The 15,769-nt window shown below is 44.5% G+C and overlaps 1 protein-coding gene across 2 annotated transcripts in view; it reads left to right on the top strand.

The window, feature by feature from the left end:
- The window catches only part of rlim (ring finger protein, LIM domain interacting), a 45,465-nt gene extending 30,634 nt beyond the window's left edge, over window positions 1-14,831 (top strand). The window contains exon 4 of one of the 2 annotated variants that reach the window (XM_078412113.1): window positions 10,886-14,831. In XM_078412113.1, coding sequence (XP_078268239.1) covers window positions 10,886-12,576 — 1,691 coding nt within the window. In that variant the 3' untranslated portion in view covers window positions 12,577-14,831. The remainder of the gene's footprint in view (window positions 1-10,885) is intronic. The other variant, XM_078412112.1, reaches the window with a different exon arrangement.
- The last annotated feature ends 938 nt before the right edge of the window (window positions 14,832-15,769 follow it).

The raw sequence follows: 15,769 nt of genomic DNA, 5'->3' as shown, positions 1-15,769 counted from the left end.
TTCTGGGGTAACTGGGGTCCCAGCACCGAGCCTTGCGGTACCCCATAAATTACTGCCTGCCATTCTGAAAAGGACCCGTTAATTCCTAGTCTTTGCTTCCTGTCTGCCAACCAGTTCTCTATCCATATCAATACCCTACCCCCAATACCATGTGCTCTAATTTTGCACGCTAATCTCTTATGTAGGACCTTGTCAAAGGCTTTTTGAAAGTCCAGATACACCACATCCATTGGCTCTCCCTTATCCATTCTACTTGTTATATCCTCAAAAAAATTCCCGAAGATTAGTCAAGCATGATTTTCCCTTCATAAATCCATGCTGACTTTGACCAATCCTGTCACTGCTTTCCATATGCGCTGCTATAATATCTTTAAAATCGTCTCCAGCATCTTCCCCACTACCGATGTACGGCAAACTGGTCTATAATTTCCCGTTTTCTCCCCCTCTCTTAAAAAGGGGTTGCATACCTTATTGTTACGTGTGCCAAGGTACAGTGAAAAGCTTTGTTTTGTGCACAACCTACGCAGTACACAAGTGGTGCAACGTGTTAGCGCTGACAAAGTTACAAAAGTACAGAACAGTCCAATCTGCTGCCACGAGTTTGGTAATAAGCTTGGATGGTATAATGGTGTTAAAGGCAGGGCTGTAGTCTATGAATAGGAGTCTGACATAAGTGTCTCTTATCCAGGTGTTCCAGGGATGAGTGTAGGGCTAGGGTGATGGCATCGTCCGTGGATCTCTTGTGGCGGTAGGCGAACTACAGTGGGTCAAGGCCGCTGGGTAGACTGGATTTAATGCATTCCATAACTAGCCTTTCAAAACATTTCATGATGGTGGATGTCAAGGCCACTGGGTGGTAGTAGTTTAGGCACGAGTTCTTGCTTTTCTTCGGCATTGGGATGTTGGTGGTCTTCTTGAAGTAGGTGGGTGCCTCAGAACGGAGTAGCGATTGAAGATGTCCGCAAATACTCCCGCTAACAGGTTCGCACAGCTACTAAGGACACGGCCAGGAGCTCCGTCTAGGCCAGTTGCTTTTCGTATCAGGAAGGTCGATCTAACCTCTGCTACAGTCACCCTGGGGAGAGGCAGAGGAGTCTGAAGGGCCAGGTGTCACCGCCCTTTTGGCCTTCTGCTCGAAACGAGCATAGAAACAATCAGTTCATAGGCTGCACTATTACCACTGATGTTGCCTGACCTCGCTTTGCAGCCAGTTATCTTATTGACCATGCCACATTCCCCAGTGTCAAAGTGATTATTCTGGGACTCAAGTTTGTCCTGGTATTGTCTCTTGGCATCCTTGATGGCTTTGTAGAGATAATTGGGGGCCTTTTTGTACTGCTTGGGATCGTTGGATTTGTATGCAGTAGACCAGGCCTTAATCATCCAGGGTTTCCGGTTGGGGAATGCTCGTGCTGGAAGAGGAAGACAATCTGAAGACATGCTTTGGCTCAGATTTCAGGTTTGCTGTAATTCAGATACTGCAACATTGTGCAATTTAGAAGGTTGCATCAAGGTGGGATTCCAGGTGGTGGTATATCGGGCAGGCGTGCCCTAGTGTCTGGGTGGGGGCACGCCTGATTGCAGCATTGATCAGGTCACTGGGGAGAAAGGTTGCACATTGGTTCAGCTGCAGAGGATTCAAATAGTGACTGATGGGGCAGGCTGGTGGCAAACAATGCAATGTTTGATGTTTTGGGAAGCCTGTTGGAAACTATGTTTGGAATTATATGAAATAGTCAAGTGAAAAACGTAACACTATTTTGCATAGACACTGAAATACTGCCATTCATGGAAAAGGGTGAGCAACTTGGTTTACGTTTAGTGGGCATAGTGCATTGTTTGAAAGGAGATATGAAATAACTTCTTTAGTCAGAGGGAATTCATTGCCACAGACGCCTGTGGAAGCCAAGTCAATGGATATTTTTACGCTGGAGATTGACAGATTCTTGATTAGTAATACCCCTGTCCCACTTAGGCGATTGTTTAGGCGATTAGGCTGTCGCCACACGGTCGCGGGGTGTCGCTGCATGGTCGTGAGTAGTCTCAGTCGCCCAAAGAGTCGTAGCGTCTTTCTGGTCGCTGCTGGATTTTCAGAATGTTGAAAAAATTTCAGCGACAGTGGGTTTGACACCAATGAGCGTAGCTTGACATCTCCTGACGTAGGTGCTGTCATTAGGTGACGTAGGTTGTCGCCGGTGCTGACTTCGGTGAATTCCATTGGCAACCACCTACGTCAACCTGCGACAGATACGGCGTCAAAACCGGAGGTGAAAATGACGTGAATTGTCTTCTGTTGTCGCCGACAGGGTCGTAGCTTGTCGCGGATGGACGTAGGTTGACTTCGGCTGTCGTTGGTTGTCGCCTGTGTGGTCGTAAGTGCGGTCGTAGGTGGACGTCCTCACGACGATTGGGTTGCCGGTTGTCGGTAGCTTGCTGTAGCTTGACGTCGACTAGGTGGTAGGGTTGTTGTAGACATTGTTGTAGGTTGTTGTAGGTTGTAGACATTGTCGTGGGGGGGTCCAGTCGCTGTTTTTTGGGCGACCTGCTACGACTATGGCTGTCACCTAAAAAATCGCCTGTGGGACAGGCCCTTAAGGGTGCCAGGGGTTATGGGGCGAAGGGAGGAGAATGGGGTTTCAAGAGAAAGATAGATTAGCCGTGATTGAATGTCTGTCCTAGGACATTGTGGTTTATATAACAGCATTCACACCAAAAGTTGTTTTGGACCATCCTTCAAATTGGTCTAGTTTGCCCACCCACTGGCAGTCAACAGTCTTTTATCAACCATGTTGCAACCACATTTGTGCTAATGCCTAAGATCAACAAATAAGTACTGACTGTGTAGGAAGGAACTGGTTTAAACAGAAGATAGGCACAAAATGCTGGCATAACTCAGCGGGACAGGCAGCATACGATATATTTGTATTGTCATTGTACAGGGGTACAACGAGATTGGGAATGCAACTTCCATACGATGCAATAAATTAATTAGCTAGACAACCCAGTGAAACAAAATTAGAAACAGTTTTAAAATAGAATAAAGTGCAAATAGGTCTGTGCCGGTTTGCTGTGCGATGTGACCATCCGGCTCAGCAGGACTGGTTAAGAGCAGCTATGGCCCTGGGGATGAAGCTGTTCCTGAGTCTGGAGGTGCGGGCGTAGAAGGCCTTGTATCGTCTGCCCAATGGTAGAAGTTCAAACAGACTATTGCAGGGGTGTGAGGAGTCTTTGTGGATGCTGGTGGCTTTCCGGAGGCATTGTGTGTTGTAGATGCCCTCCAAGGCTGGTAGCTGTGTTCCGATAATCTTCTGAGCTCTATAGACTACCCGCTGAAGAGCTCTCCTCTTTGCCTCTGTGCAGCTGAGATACCACACAGTGATGCCATGTATTAGGAACCTCTATGATGCAGCGGTAGAAGGTCGTCAGCAGCTGTTGAGGCAGACCAGACTTTTTCAGTGTTCTCAGGTAGAACAGTCGTTGCTGTGCCTTCTTGACCAGCGCAGCGGTGTTAGTGGACCATGTGAGGTCCTCCGAAATGTGAGTGCCCAGAAACTTGAAGCTGGACACTCTCTCCACACTGTCCCCGTTGATAAAGATCGGAGCGTATTCCCCGTTATGTGACCTACGGAAGTTGATGATCAGCTCCTTGGTCTTGGAGGTGTTTAGGGACAGGTTGTTATCAGAGCACCAGTCCGCCAGGTTCTGCACCGGAGTACCGCCAAATAGTGTGTTTCATCACCATTGGTGATCAGCCTGGTTCCTGCATTAAGCAGGAACACAGTCGTGTGTGAATAGGGAGTAGAGCATGGAGCTCAGAACACAGCCCTGCAGTGTGCCGGTACTCAGGGTGATAGTAGAGGACAGGTGCGGGCCCATTCTCACTGCCTGCGATTTCTACTGCTGCATATGGAGCATATGGAAGTACAGTGCCCTCCATAATACTTGGAACAAAGACCCAGCATTTATTTATTTACCTCTGTACTCCACAATTTGAGATTTGTAATAGAAAAAATTACATGACTAAAGTGCACATTGTCAGATTTTATTAAAGGCCATTTTTATACATTTTGGTTTCACCGTGTAGAAATGACAGCAGTGTTTATACATAGTCCCTCCATTTCAGGGCACCATGATGTTTGGGACACAGCAATTTCATGTAAATGAAAGTAGTCATGTGTAGTATTTTGTTGCATATTCTTTGCATGCAATGACTGCTTGAAGTCTGCGATTCATGGACATCACCAATTGCTGGGTGTCTTCTCTGGTGATGCACTGCCAGGCCTGTATTACAGCCATCTTTAGCTTATGTTACTTTTGGGGGCTAGTCCCCTTCAGTTTTCTCTTTGGCATATAAAAGGCATGCTCAATTGGGTTCAGATTGGGTGATTGACTTGGCCACTCGAATTGACCATTTTTTTACTTTTGAAAGACTCCTTTGTTGCTTTAGCAGTATGTTTGGGATCATTGTCCTGCTGTAGAATGAATGCCGGCCAATGAATTTTGAGGCATTTGTTTGAACTTGAGCAGATAGGATGTGTCTTATACACCTCAGAATTCATTATACTACTACCATCAGCAGTTGTATCATCAATGAAGTTAAGTGAGCCAGTACCTTCAGCAGCCATCCATGCCCAGGCCATAACACCCCCACCACCGTGTTTCATAGATAATAATAATAATAATAATAATATATTTATTTTATATAGTGCCTTAACACATGCACAAAGCGCTTTACAAATACAATTAACATAGAAACAAACAGACAAACAGACAAACTATCCTGACGGAAAAGCGGCGAATAATCAACGCCAGCGTCCTCTCACGTCAGGGTCCGGCAGTAGACATTAAAGAACACAAGACACACAGATACAATTTTTTACACAAAACAGCCATCACAGTGATTGCTCTAGGCATACCCTCACTGTGATGGAAGGCAAAGTCTTATCTCCTCCTCGTTCTTCTCCCGTGGCGCCACGAGGCGATCGAGGCTCCCAACCCCTTGAAGCCCCCACCGGGCGATGGAAAGTCCCAGGGTCGAGCCGAGCAGGCCGATGAAAGTTCTGAGCCCCCACCGGGCGATGGAAAATGCCGCGGCCGAGCCACGCAGGGCGATGAGAGTCCTGAGCCCCCACCGGGCGATGTAAAGTGCTGCGGCCGAGCCACGCAGGGTGATGAAGGGCCTGCGGGCGGGTTGATCGTGCCTCGTGCTTCGGGGCGGTCGAAGCTGCTACGGCTGGAGCTCCCAAAAGCCGGTCGCCAGCCAGGGACCTGCGAACTCCAGATGTTGCGGTCTGCAGGGCCCACGGCCGAAGCCTCCGAGATGGTAAGTCCAGGCCCTGCGACCGGAGTCTTCGAGGTCGATCCCAGCTGGAGGCCGCCGACTCCACGATGTTAGGCCGTAGCGCGAACGGAGATACGACACGGTAAAGGTCGCATCTCCGTTGAGGAGATTTAAAAAAAGGTTTCCCCCAACCCCCCCACCACCCCCCTACATACACAGAATTAAAAATAAAACAAAACGTACATTTAACATCAACATTGACTAAAAAACACAACAAAATAAACGGAGAGACTGCCGGTGAGCCGCAGCTGCAGAACACAGCCACGCCCCACATAGATGAGGTAGTATGCTTTGGATCTTGGGCAGTTCCTTCTCTCCTCCATACTTTGCTCTTGCCATCACTCTGATATAAGTTAAACTTCTCATCTGTCCACAAGACCTTTTTCCAGAACTGTGGTTGCTCTTTTTAAGTACTTCTTGGCAAACTGTAATCTGGCCATCCTATTTTTGCGGCTAACCAGTGGTTTGCATCTTGCAGTGTAACCACTGTATTTCTGTTCATGAAGTCTTCTGCGGACAGTGGTCATTGACAAATCCACACCTGACTCCTGAAGAGTGTTTCTAATCTGTCAGACAGGTGTTTGGGAAGTTTTCTTTTTTTTTTAGAGAGAATTCTTCTGTCATCAGCTGTGGAGGTCTTCCTTGGCCTGCCAGTCCCTTTGCGATTAGTAAGTTCACCAGTGCTCTCTTTCTTCTTAATGATGTTCCAAACAGTTGATTTGGCAAGCCTAAGATTTGGCTGATGTCTCTAACAGTTTTATTCTTGTTTCTCAGTCTCATAATGGCTTCTTAAACTTCATCGGCACAACTTTGGTCCTCGTGTTGGTAAATAGCAATAAAAGTTTCCAAAGGTGATGTAAAGACTGGAGGAAAGACTACGTGCTGAGAGCTCTCTGATACCTGCATTAAGGGGGCAATTAAACACACCTGAGCAATTACAAACACCTGTGAAGTCATGTGTCCCAAACATTATGGTCCCAGAAATGGGCGGACTACGTATAAACACAGCTGTAAATTCTACATGGTGAAACCAAAATGTATAAAAATGGCCTTTAATAAAATCTGACAATGTGCACTTTAACCACATGTAATTTTTTTTTTCTATTACAAATCTCAAATTGTGGAGTTCAGAGGCAAATAAATAAATGATGGGTCTTTGTCCCAAACATTATGGAGGCATGCTTCTAAGGTACATGCTTCTAAGCCAGTTACTGGGATTGAGATAGGAAAATATTTCCCTGATTATTCTGGACAGTTATAACCTATTGTGGATAGCATTTCCTTTCAAGTTACTCGATCATCCAGAAGCTTTCTGGTCTATTGCTCTCTCTTTAGCTATATTCCATGGGGAAAGGCTTGTTAATTCACTCATAAATGGACATGAAGTGCCTGAGTAACTCAGCAGGTCAGGCAGCATCTCTATCTATATTCTCCTTTAGTGTATCAGCAAGGAGGTCGTGTTACAGTTGTATAAGACGCTGGTGCATTGTGTTCAGTTTTGGTCCATGTTATAGGAAAGATGTTGTCAAGCTGGAAAGAGTGCAGAGAAAATTTACGAGGATGTTGCCAGGACTCGAGGGCCTGAGCTATAGGGAAAGGTTGAGCAGGCTAGGACTCTTCCTTGGAGCACAGGAGGATGAGGGTTGATCTTATAGAGGTATATAAATTCATGAAAGGAATAGATTGGGTAGATGCACAGAGTCTCTTGCCCAGAGTAGGGGAATCGAGAACCAGAGGAACCAGAGTGGTGGGAGGGTGTGGGGGTGGGGGGGGGGGCTGAGGTGTACCTTTCACAAAGGGTGGTGGGTGTGTGGAACAAGCTGCTGGAGGAGGTAGTTGAGGCTGGTACTATGGCAAGGTTTAAGAAACATTTAGACAAGTACATGGATAGGACAGGTTCAGAGGGATATGGGCCAAAAGCAGGCAGGTGAGACAAGTGTAGATGGGACATGCTGGCCGGTATGGGCAAGTTGGGCCGAGGGGCCTGTTTCCATGCTGTAAGACTCTATGACTGAGCATCTGCAGTTCCTTGTTTCTAATTCATTCGTACATGCCTCACGTATGGCTGGGAGCAATTGATTGTGCAAAAACCTAGAATTTGTTCATCTGTCTCTTTGCTCCCAAAAGACCTTTTGCAACATGAAACAACAATAGAAAACATATGGAGAATCATAACAATAGCCTAGCAATTAACCTTCAAGTGAATGATCTTTTTAAATAGTGTTGGTAGAGGGGGTCATTTCTCCTGCCTAATCTGTGCTTTGCTGTGTGAGGTTGCGGTGGCATTATTTGAAGCGTGAACACCAGTTTTGGACAAAATATCTTGCCTTAATGGGGCCAGGTGTTGTGCATTCAAAACTGATGCCAAGATACTGCATAGCCTGGAGGTGGAGCAGCAGTGCAGATTTTTAACGAAGGAGCCATTTGATTAGCTCACTAGGGAGAAGGTGGCTATTACTGGGGGGAAGGTGCTTGGGAAGCTGGAAGGACTGAAGGTGGATAAGTCACTTGCACCCTAGGGTTCTGAAGGTGGATTTAGAGATTGTGGAGGCATTGATACTGATATTTCAAGAATCACTAGTCAGGAGTAGTTTCAGATGATTTGAAAATTGCCAATATTACCCCGCTGCACAAGAAGGGAGCAAAGCAGAATAGTGGGAACTATAGGCCAGTTAGTCTGACTTTAGTGGGTGGAAAGAATTTAGAGTCCATTATAAAGGATGAGGTAACGAGGAGTACTTAGAAGTTCATGATAAAATAGGCCGAAGTCAGCATGACTTTGTGAAGGGGAGGTCTTGCCTGACAAATTTGATGGAATTCTTTGAAGAAGTAAATAGCAGGACAGACAAAGGAAAGTCGGTAGATTTTCAGAAAGCCTTTGATGCGTGCCACACGGAAGGCTGCTTAGGAAGATGAGAGCCCACAGTATCAAAGGGAGATACTAGCAGGTTAGCTGGATGGCAGAAGACAAAGAGTGGCAATAAAGGGGGCTTTTTCTGGTTGGATGCCAGTGACTAGCGGAGTTCCGCAGGTCTCGGTGCTGGGGCCGCTGCTCTTATTGTATATTAATGATTTGGATGAGGAGATTAAAGGCCTTGTGGAGGATATGAAAATAGGTGGAGGGGCAAGTAGTGTAGAGAAAGCAGGGACTCTGCAGAAGGACTTGGACAGGTTGGGAGAGTGGGCAGAGAAGTGGCAGATGGAATATAGTGGCGCAAAGTGTGGAGCCATGTATTTTGGTAGCAGGAATAAAGGCGTAGATTATTTTCTAAACAGGGAGAGAATCCAGAAATCAGAGGTACAAAGGGACTTGGGAGTGCTGGTGCAGGATTCCCAAAAAGTTAATCTGCAAGTCGAATCGGTAGTAAAGAAAGCAAACTCAACGCTAGCATTTATTTTGAGAGGGCTTGTATACAAAAACAGGGATGTAATGCCGAGGCTCTATCAGGCACTGGTCAGGCTGCATTTGGGATATTGTAAGAAGTTTTGGGCACCGTATCTGAGGAAGGATGTGCTGGCTCTGGAGAGGGTCCAGAGGAGGTTTACAAGAATGATGCCAGGAATGAGCAGGTTGACCTATGATGAGCGTTTGTCGGCACTGGGCCTGTACCCGCTGGAGTTTAGAAGAATGAGGGGGGACCTCATTGAAACGTACAGAATAGTGAAAGGCTTGGATAGAGTGGATGTGGAGAGGATGGTTCCACTAGTGGGAGAATCTAGGACTGGAGGTCGTTGCCTCAGAATTAAAGGATGATCTTTTAGGAAGAAGATGAGGAATTTATATAGTCAGAGGGTGTTGAATCTCTGAAATTCTTTGCCACAGAAGGCTGTGGAGGCCAAGTCAGTGGATATATATAAGGCAAAGATAGATAGATTTTTGATTAGTGCGGGTGTCAATGGTTATGGGGATAAGGCAGGAGAATGGGGTTAGGAGGGAGAGATAGATCAGCCATGATTGAATGGAGTAGACTTGATGGGCATAATGGCCTAATTCTGCTCCTATCACATATAATCTTATGATTTTATGATCTCAGAGGCACAGCCGCCAGTAAGAAATCGTATAGTAGAGCAGCCTAATGGGCGTGGCTGTTTTGAGAGTCAAGTCAAGTCAAGTCAATTTATTTGTATAGCACATTTAAAAACAACCCACGTTGACCAAAGTGCTGCACATCTGACCAGGAAAAAAAAAGAAACATACAGTGGCAGGCAGCCAAACACAACGGCGCGGCCATCTTGAACAAAATGTTAATTCAAGGACTGTCGAGGTTAAATGCTGTGTTTGAGAGTAAATGCCTAGGATTTGACTCAAGGGGCTTAGATGAGGGGGGTGGCAGGTGAAGGTAGTGACTTGTTTTTTGTCTGTAATTCTCCCTTGGTCTTACTGCAATAGAGGTGGTAGGTAGTCTGCCGTGGTAAGCTGATCCAGAAGAATAAGATGCAGGGGATTCACGGTGAACTGGTCGCATGGGTTTAGAACTGGCTTACTCATAGAAGAGAGAGGGTTGTGGTGGATGGGCGTTATTCTGGCTTGAGATCTTTGACCAGTGGAGTTCTGTCAGGATCTGTGCTGGGACCTCTGTTGTTTGTGATGACTTGGACATACATGTAGATTGAATTGAATTGAATAAATTTTATTAGCCAAGTGTGTATACATACAAGGAATTTGCCTTGGTGCTTTGCTCGCAAGTAACAACACGATATACAGTGGACAATTAAAAATGAAACATAATTTAAACATGTGAAGAATGAAATAAAATACCAGAGCAAAAGGAGGCTACAGACTTTTGTTTATTGAGTAGAGCTACTGCTCGTGGGGAAAAAGCAGTTTTTATGTCTGGCTGTGGTGGCTTTGGCAGTCTGGAGTCGCCTTCCAGAGGGAAGTGCTTCATAGAGTTTGTGGCCAGGGTGAGAGGGGTTAGAGATGATCTTGCCCGCTCGCTTCCTGGCCCTTGCAGTGTACAGTTCGTCGATGTGGGAAAAGGTTGTAGCCAACAGCCTTCTCAGCTGATCGAATGATGCGCTGCAGCCTCTGGATGTCATGCTTGGTTGCTGAGCCAACCCAGACCATGATGGAGAAGGTGAGGACAGACTCTATGATGCCAGTATAAAACTGGACCATCATTGTCTGTGGCAGATTGTGTTTTCTCAGTTGCCGCAGGAAGTACATCCTCTGTTGGGACTTTTTGACTGGAGTCGACGGTGGCCTCCCATTTAAGGTCCCTGAAGATGATGGCTCCAAGGAACGTAAATGACTCCATGGATGTGACTGTGGAGTTGTTGATGGGGAGGGGGAGTTCCCCACGGCGGACTAGCTAGTAAGTTTGCAGACAACACCAAGATTGCTGGAGTAATGGACATTGAGCCAGGCTGTCAAAGTATACTGCGGGATATACATCAACTGCAAAACTGGGTGGAAATATGGCAAATGGAGTTTAATTTGAGCAAGTAAAAGATGTTGCATTCGTATCACTCGGAGAATCAGGAGCCACAATTGATGTGCTATATTGTTTGGTTGTTCATGGTTTCTTTGCTTTGTCCCTGCAGGTGGCGAAGGTTTGGACGAAGGATCAAGTGGTGATTCACTTCTGGAGTGGTTGAATGCTTTCAGACAGACAGGCAACACAACGAGGAGCGGGCAAAGTGGGAATCGTTCATGGAGGGCTGTCAGTCGTACAAACCCAACAAGTGGAGATTTTAGGTTCAGCTTGGAAATTAACGTCAGTCGTGGTAGAATTGATCAAAGTGCCGAAATGGAAAGTGAACAACTCATGGACACTTCGAATGCAGCAACCACGTTGCCACCAACAGAAGAGGCAGTGACACCTGTACCGTCAAGAAGCGTAAACCCCTCCCCACCTGCAACAACACAACCTGCACAAGCAGTAACAGCTCCACCAATAACCATTACAGAAGAAAGTGTCCAAAGTGAACCTGAAAGGTCTGAACCTGGTGTTACTAGACAGAGTAGGAGACCAAATGGGGAATTGTCTTATGAAAACAGCTATGAACTTTTCCGACAGGACCTTGAAGCCCAGCCACCCCAAGGTCGAGCAAGGAGTGGGAGAAGCAGAAGCCCCGAACGCCGGCGGTCATCTAGAACAAGAAGCAATCGAAGTCGGTCACCCTTGCATCCAGTTGAAGGAATGAGTAGATCACGACGCCAGAGTTCTCTCCGATCTGAGAGATCCAGTTCAGAAAGTGGGACAGAAGGAAGTTCCAGAACGAGACAGCATATAGTGTCCAGGCAGAATCGGGTTGGAGATGAAGTGCGGGCGGAAGTAACTAACCCCTTTTCTGTATCTGAGTCGAGTGAACCTCGAGAGCCTTCCCAAGAAGCTGCTGATCCTGCAGAAGCGACCGTCAATGATTCCTCTGTAGCTGGGCGGCGACCACCAACCATTATGCTAGACTTGCAGGTGAGAAGGGTGAGACCTGGTGAAAATACGGATAGAGATAGTATAGCCAACAGGACCCGCTCGAGATCCCAAACAACAGACAACACAGTTGTTTATGAAAGTGAGCGGGGTGGGCTCAGGCGTACATTTTCCCGCTCTGAGCGAGCAGGGGTGAGAACTTACGTTAGCACCATTCGGATTCCATTTCGCAGGATTTCTGATTCGGGTCTTGGGGAGGCTGCCTCAGTTGCTCTCCAAACCATACTTCGCCGAATAATGATGGGTGGGGAATTGAGTTCCTTTGTGGACAGTGACAGTGATTCTGAAACAAGCAACAGGGGCCAAAATCCAGTGCAAGAAGTCTCTGAGTCACAGAACAACACAAGTGAATCACCCAACGTGGCATCCATGGGCAGAACGGGAGAGCAGCGGGCGGCCGCACAGCGGAATAGCAGTGAAACGGATAGCACCACTGGTGCAAGGAGAAGAGAAGGTCAGCAGACTCGCGGCCTGTTTGGCCTTGAAGAAAGTGGTACTTTGCCCATCCTTAGGCTCGCCCATTTCTTCTTGCTAAATGATGAAGATGAGGATGATCAGCCCAGGGGTCTGACCAAAGAGCAAATTGACAACTTGTCCACAAGAAATTTTGGGGAAAGTGATGCAATTAAAACCTGTAGCGTGTGCATTAGTGAGTACACTGCTGGAAACAAGCTGCGCAAGCTTCCCTGCTCACATGAATATCATGTTCACTGTATTGATCGCTGGCTCTCTGAAAACTCCACATGTCCCATATGTCGTCAGGCCGTTTTAGGTCACACTGCTGGAGATAATGTTGGCTAGTGTATGGCCTCCATCAGTTTGTGTCCCAGTATTGGTGTAAAGTAGAATTAGCTAGCTGTACTAAACAGTGAACCATATAAAATTATACTTCAGAATGCAGAGGGAATTTCAAAATAGCCATACCTAATATTTCTGTGTGACTGCTTCCTGACATGTTTAAAATATGTTTTTTTGCAAATCTTTAACATGGGTTTGAACATTTTGTATTGATTCTATTGCAAGTGTGCACTGTTGCATTGTTTATGAAGTGAAACAATTTTACCATGCTTAGAAATGTATTTAGGGAACAATTCTGGCATCTGGTTTCTTACATTGATTTAACCCGTATTTAGGATTTGTTCTTAGCATGGTAAGTAACTTATTTAAACTATAATGCTTTTGCTTTCATTTTGTAAAGGGTGAATCCTTGCCCTGTGATTTTTGTCACGCAGTTAGTACTTCATTTGGGTTAGTTGTACTGAATTCCATTTTTTCCACTTCATTTTTTGGATTTTTTAATCAAAATTGTTTCCTTTTCTGATGTATAGTTTTGGTTTATGTGCACACTTACAGTGGTGTATTTTAGCAATTCAGAGTATTTGTTCATTGTTGCAGGATCTATGTATAGGATGGAGAAATTGGCCAATTGAAATAGCAATGCAAATTCACTGCTATATAAAAATTCTAATTTACTGTACATCTTTAATGAACGAATTGCCTTATTTTACAACATATACATTTATGGGACTAATTGGAAGTATTCAACAGTTTTCTGTACTGTGAATTTGTTTACTATCTTTCATTTCTCAGTCAACATTAAAAAAAAACCTGATTTCATCTTTTTTTTTGGAGTTACTCTGTACATCTCTTTGAGGTTCTTGCCTCTCCACCTTGCACCTTCAGTTTTAAGAAAGACATTTTAATGTGGGCAATGATCCATGCTGTGGAATACGTCGTTTGTCTTTGGGAAGTTGGCTGCTTTTTTCTTTCTCTATAATTGAATGGAATAGTGAGGCTGTGTATGGACATGATAGCCTCTCACCACATTTTTGCAAACCTCCAACATTGCGCCACATAATCTGTGCCTAATAAAAGACCTTTGTCCAGCTCACTGCTTGGATGTCGTTTGGTTTTACTGTAATGTTCGGCACCATCACCAGGACATGAGAAAGACTCATTTTTGAAATGCCTAATGGAATATTGGGGTCCTCCTGTGCTGGCTAAGTGCAGACCTGGTCTACGTGAAAAATAAGCTCTGGTATTCTGCCAATTGACATGTTGCATTTTAAAGTTGTAAAGCATAAGGATGCTGAGTATCTATATAAAGAAAACTCCAATTTTGTTCTTTCAACAATGAAATTGAAATACATTTGTAATATAACTGATGTAAGTGAATGGAATCGTTTTTTGAGGCAGAATGCCAGTTTTTGTTTTTGAATATATATAGGCAGGATCGTGGAAAGTAACGACACGATTTGGTCTCTTGCTTACCCAAATGTATATGGAAAAATTGGTTTGTACAAAAGTAACCAGATTTGAATGGCATCTTGTATAAATTTTAAATGCCAATATTGTAATGTGTAATTTCATTACTTAGTTAAATGCTACAGAGCCAATATTATCAGAAAGGAATATCACATAGGAATCGCACAGATTGTGATCAGCCCTGCATAAGGTGAGCTGTATAGTAAGGATTGAAAGCAAATGAGTGTTTTCAGAATTCAAGGGAGAGTTCTTCTGCAGCTGCAGGAGTCTTGCCAAAGTGCATGCACTTTGGTCTACTGTACAAGGCTTGTTTAAAGTGATTTAGTTTATTTATGTAATCTGTTGTACTAATTTTTTGTAAATTAGTAACTAAGTTTTGATGCAAAAATGTTTGATTATCCAGTTGTCATTTTGCTTTCTGGAGAAAAGGAAACGTCAATTGCAGAAAAACATTTATCTTTTGACATTGACCATTTAAAGAATTGGGGTATCTATAAATGTTAATAAAATATTGCACGATAAACTACCAGTGCCATTGTCTGTGAGGTTTATTCCTCTCCTTTCCTCTTTAGTTTATTCTCCTTTAATGTTGTCCATTTCTTTTAGTGATTATTTACCGATAAAGTCAACTATCTTTAAGCTCAGCTGCTTTTGACATGTTAATTTAATAAATGTTTAAAATCATCTCCTGCCACTATTTGTATTCCAGAATGTTTTGACAGTTTTAACTCAGCATTTACAGTGCCCTCCATAATGTTTGGGACAAAGACCCATCATTTATTTATTTGCCTCTGAACTCCACAATTTGAGATTTGTAATAGAAAAAAAAATCACATGTGGTTGAAGTGCACATTGTCAGATTTTAATAAAGGACATTTTTATACATTTTGGTTTCACCATGTAGAAATTACAGCAGTGTTTATACATGGTCCCCCCATTTCAGGGCACCATAATGTTTCGGACACAGCAATGTAATGTAAATGAAAGTAGTCATGTTTAGTATTTTGTTGCATATCCTTTGCATGCAATGACTGCTTGAAGTCTGTGATTCATGGACATCACCAGTTGCTGGGTGTCTTCTCTGGTGATGCATTGCCAGGCCTGTATTGCAGACATCTTTAGCTTATGCTTGTTTTGGGGGCTAGTCCCCTTCAGTTTTCTCTTCAGCATATAAAAGGCATCCTCAATTAGGTTCAGATCGGGTGATTGACTTGGCTACTCAAGAATTGACCATTTTTTAGCTTTTGAAAGACTCCTTTGTTGCTTTCGCAGTATGTTTGGGATCATTGTCTTGCTGTAGAATGAACCGCCGGCCAATGGGTTTTGAGGCATTTGTTTGAACTTGAACAGATAGCATGTGTCTATACACTTCAGAATTCATTATGCTACTACCATCAGCAGTTATATCATCAATGAATATAAGTGAGCCAGTACCTTCAGCAGCCATACATGCCCAGGCCATAACACCCCCACCACCGTGTTTCACAGATGAGGTGGTCTGCTTTGGATCTTGGGCAGTTCCTTCTCTCCTCCATACTTTGCTCTTGCCATCACTCTGATATAAGTTAATCTTATCATCTGTCCACAAGACCTTTTTCCAGAACTGTGGTTGCTCTTTTTAAGTACTTCTTGGCAAACTGTAATCTGGCCATCCTATTTTTGCGGCTAACCAGTGGTTTGCATATTGCCGTGTAGCCTCTGTATTTCTGTTCATTTTTGTGTTCTTGTT

The sequence above is a fragment of the Rhinoraja longicauda genome, chromosome 15 (assembly GCF_053455715.1).
Source record: "Rhinoraja longicauda isolate Sanriku21f chromosome 15, sRhiLon1.1, whole genome shotgun sequence".
Classification (NCBI taxonomy): Eukaryota; Metazoa; Chordata; class Chondrichthyes; order Rajiformes; family Arhynchobatidae; genus Rhinoraja; species Rhinoraja longicauda.
The sequence above is the reverse complement of the archived record's forward strand: the minus strand, read 5'-3'. Positions and strand labels throughout refer to the sequence as shown.